Below are 3,304 nucleotides of genomic sequence, written 5' to 3'. Positions count from 1 at the left end.
TGTGTGTGTGTGTGTGTGTGTGTGTGTGTGTGTGTGTGTGTGTGTGTGTGTGTGTGTGTGTGTGTGTGGTGGGGGTGTCACAAAAATTACTTTAGGGATCTGAGTCCAGCAGCTACAGCTCTGTCAGTTCTCAACACATGATCATCTTAGTCTACAACTGGAATTAGAGGTGTCTCGAGGAATGCTAGGTCTTTAACTCCAGAATGGGTCTTTAGGCTCCGCCCCCACGGTCCAGCTGCATCACACCTGCCATAAAGCTGCAGGGTCACAGAGCTGCTCAGAGCTTCACGGTGGTCAACTTCCTGAGTCTCCTGAAATCTAAAGTTTGGTCTGAAGGGGTGGGKGTGGGGGGCAGCTGGTTGGTAAACTTCTGCTGGTGYTTCCCTTGAAGAAGACCAACCCCTGTCCTGGAGTCCATCTTTACCTGTGGGTCACCTGGTTGTTGAGGAGGCCTGGGAAGGTCTGCTCGGTCTCAGCGCTCAGCGAGCCGCCTGGCAGAGGAGCAGCACAAACAYGCTTCATTCACTTTGTGCACATCAGCAGGTACAAAACAAACCCAGCTCTTTAGATTTTCCCTTGATGCCTCAGAGAGAAGCATGTTTGAGGGGTTACTCCACAGGTGAGCCTCCACTTCACTCAAACTTTCCACAGCAWGACATCATCATAAATTAATCTTAGTGTATGTAAACATGTGACTCTGAAAGCAGAACTACAAAATTATCTTTTAATATTCAGACTTTAACAAGAAAAATGATTCATTTCTGACTGAATGTGTTTTGTGCATGTTAACATCTGCTGTGTTAAAGAAGCATTCAGGAAGTTGTTTTTAATAATCTGATCTAATCTCAGCTGGTTCTCACCATTATGGCAGCTGTACATCCACACACGATGGCCGTCGTAGCGACATCTGCATTTAGTGATGTTGTTGGTGTAATCTGACTCGGGCACCTCGTAGTTTGGATTGATTATAATCTGTCAGAGGGAGGACATGTTGGAGCTGAAGGCAGAGGCTGGAAGCTGAGTGAACGACAGATGAGGAGTGATGGGGCGACTCACCTGGAATATATAATCCCCGGGTTTAACGTCGGTGATGTCCACCCACTGACAGTCGATGTCGTGTCTGTAGGTGTCCCAGCAGCCCACCGTGATCCCCTGCTCACCAAAGTTAGCACATTCATACTTCTTTTCAATCCCTGCAGGGAGCAAACGATACGACAGGAACACATAAACCTCCTGAAACAGTGAAGGGATAATTCAACCAGTTTAATAGGGTTATAAATAATATCTTACCTGCTGTGGATAGATAACTGAACAGTTTTACTTTGAAAAACTAGTTTAATTTAAGACTGAACTGATGAGCTGACAGCTAGTCAGCAGAACCAAGACCAAGAAGTAGTTTTAGTGCCATCATGTAGAACGTGTGGTGAGACCAACACAAAGAAACCAGATCAACAAAGAATTCAGGTCTGTGTGAACGGATGTCTGCGAGGAATGTGGAGAATTTGCTGGAAGGACAGACAGAGAAGAGGATTTCTGGGAGCTTAAAGCGGGAGAACTCATGGCACTGATGGATCGGACCTACTATACCCTGAGAGGGGGAGCTGAAGGGACTAGGGCTCACATGGACTGGATTAGGAGATCTGGTCCAGAACCAGGGGTAATGGTGGACATCCTCTGCTCCCTTGGAGGCGATAAATAACATTCTCAAATCTCGACTTACGTCAGTGCTATTCAACTGGCGGCCTGCGGGCCACATCCGGCCTGCGAGTGACCAAAGTTCGGCCCGCCAATTGGTTCATTCATCTCTTAAGCCCAAACCCCCGGTTTTCTACTTTAATTACTCTAAGTTCTTTTAGTTACACATAGTGTAACATAATATGTTTGGTATCTACAGAATCATCAGAATTTTAGCTAGAAGCTGGGAAAAACTATTTCTATGAACACTCAAGACAGTTAAAGCTACAAGCAGTTGAAGATAAAACGATGAAAGTGAAAATAAAATAGGTTTAAAAATTTGGCAACATATTTGTGTCAAACAGGAGGCACAGCGTGCTATTTTTGTTTTTGATAATGTTTAATTATCACTACTTTTACAGGGTTCTTTGTGTTGTATTTATGATTAAATACAGCAAAATAAACTATTTCAGATCTTTATAAAACTTGTTTTATTTACATAATAACTATAGTTGCTGGATGTTCGGCCCCTGAGCTGCTGACCTGCAGTAAATGTGGCCCCCGGAGCAATTCAATTGAATAGTCCTGACTACTCAACCTGAGACTCATCTTTGCCTGTTCATTCCTTCTAGGAGGCACAAAGTATGGCAGGTTGTTTCATCATATAATCACATCATAGTTAGTATTTTATACAATGAAAACTTCTCCTAATCACAATCCGTTTATTACTAGTGAGAAACTAATATTTACATTCAGATTATTACTATTAGAAATTACAATCTAAGATCCATGATTCAACTTGTTCTGAGAAACTTTAAATTAGATGATGCTTTTAAATCCTTCTTCACATTTATTTATTTATTTATTTTATTTATTTTCCATTATTTAACCAGGCATGTCCCATTGAGATCTCAGATCTCTTTTTCAAGGGCGGCCTGGACCTGAAGGCAACCTATTGTTTTTCACATTTAAATCTTCTATGCATAACACAAAATACCATTTTGTTGCCTTAAATATGGTTTGATTAACAGCTTTAATTCTSTGTTGCTGTTTAAGTGAAGCTGCTGCAGTTCTCCTGCTGACCTCCAGGTGTCAGGAAAACACATGAACAACAGGAAGAGTTGAGAGGGAAYCTTCTCTTCATCCTAAACCATGCTGAATGTTTCTGACATGTTTGCAGAGTATAAAACAAACCTGCTGCTGACCTGAAATGATTAAATGTATCAGGTTTTATTGGTACAAGGACTTAGAAGCCAGAAGTATCTAGATTTAATCTCTGCATCAGTACACAGCTGCACTACTGATGCAGTTACTGTTGGTACACAAACTTTACATTCCCTGACCATATTAGGTACTGTAGATACTGTAGGTACTGTACGTACTGTAGATACTATAGGTACTGTACGTACTGTAAACACTGTAGATAATGTAGGTACTGTAGATACTGTAGGTACTGTAGATACTGTAGGTATGGTAGGTACTGTAGGTACTATAGGTACTGTGGGCACTGTAGATACTGTAGATACTGTAAATACTGTAGGTACTGTAGGTACTGTAGATACTGTAAATACTGTAGGTACTGTAGATACTGTAAATACTGTAAATACTGTAGATACTGTAAATACTGTAG

The 3,304-nt window shown here is 41.6% G+C and overlaps 1 protein-coding gene across 1 annotated transcript in view; it reads right to left on the bottom strand.

Annotated features, from left to right (window-relative positions):
- Positions 1-9: 9 nt before the first annotated feature.
- Positions 10-3,304, bottom strand: part of loxl2b (lysyl oxidase-like 2b) — a gene marked incomplete in the record, with an annotated part of 63,346 nt that continues 60,051 nt past the window's right edge. The window contains 3 exon segments of the mRNA XM_014027482.1: positions 10-491; positions 861-972; positions 1,057-1,193. Coding sequence (XP_013882936.1) covers positions 421-491; positions 861-972; positions 1,057-1,193 — 320 coding nt within the window.

The sequence above is a fragment of the Austrofundulus limnaeus genome, unplaced genomic scaffold (assembly GCF_001266775.1).
Source record: "Austrofundulus limnaeus strain Quisiro unplaced genomic scaffold, Austrofundulus_limnaeus-1.0 Scaffold652, whole genome shotgun sequence".
In the NCBI taxonomy this organism is placed as follows: domain Eukaryota; kingdom Metazoa; phylum Chordata; class Actinopteri; order Cyprinodontiformes; family Rivulidae; genus Austrofundulus; species Austrofundulus limnaeus.
This window is presented reverse-complemented; position numbering and strand designations above follow the sequence as displayed.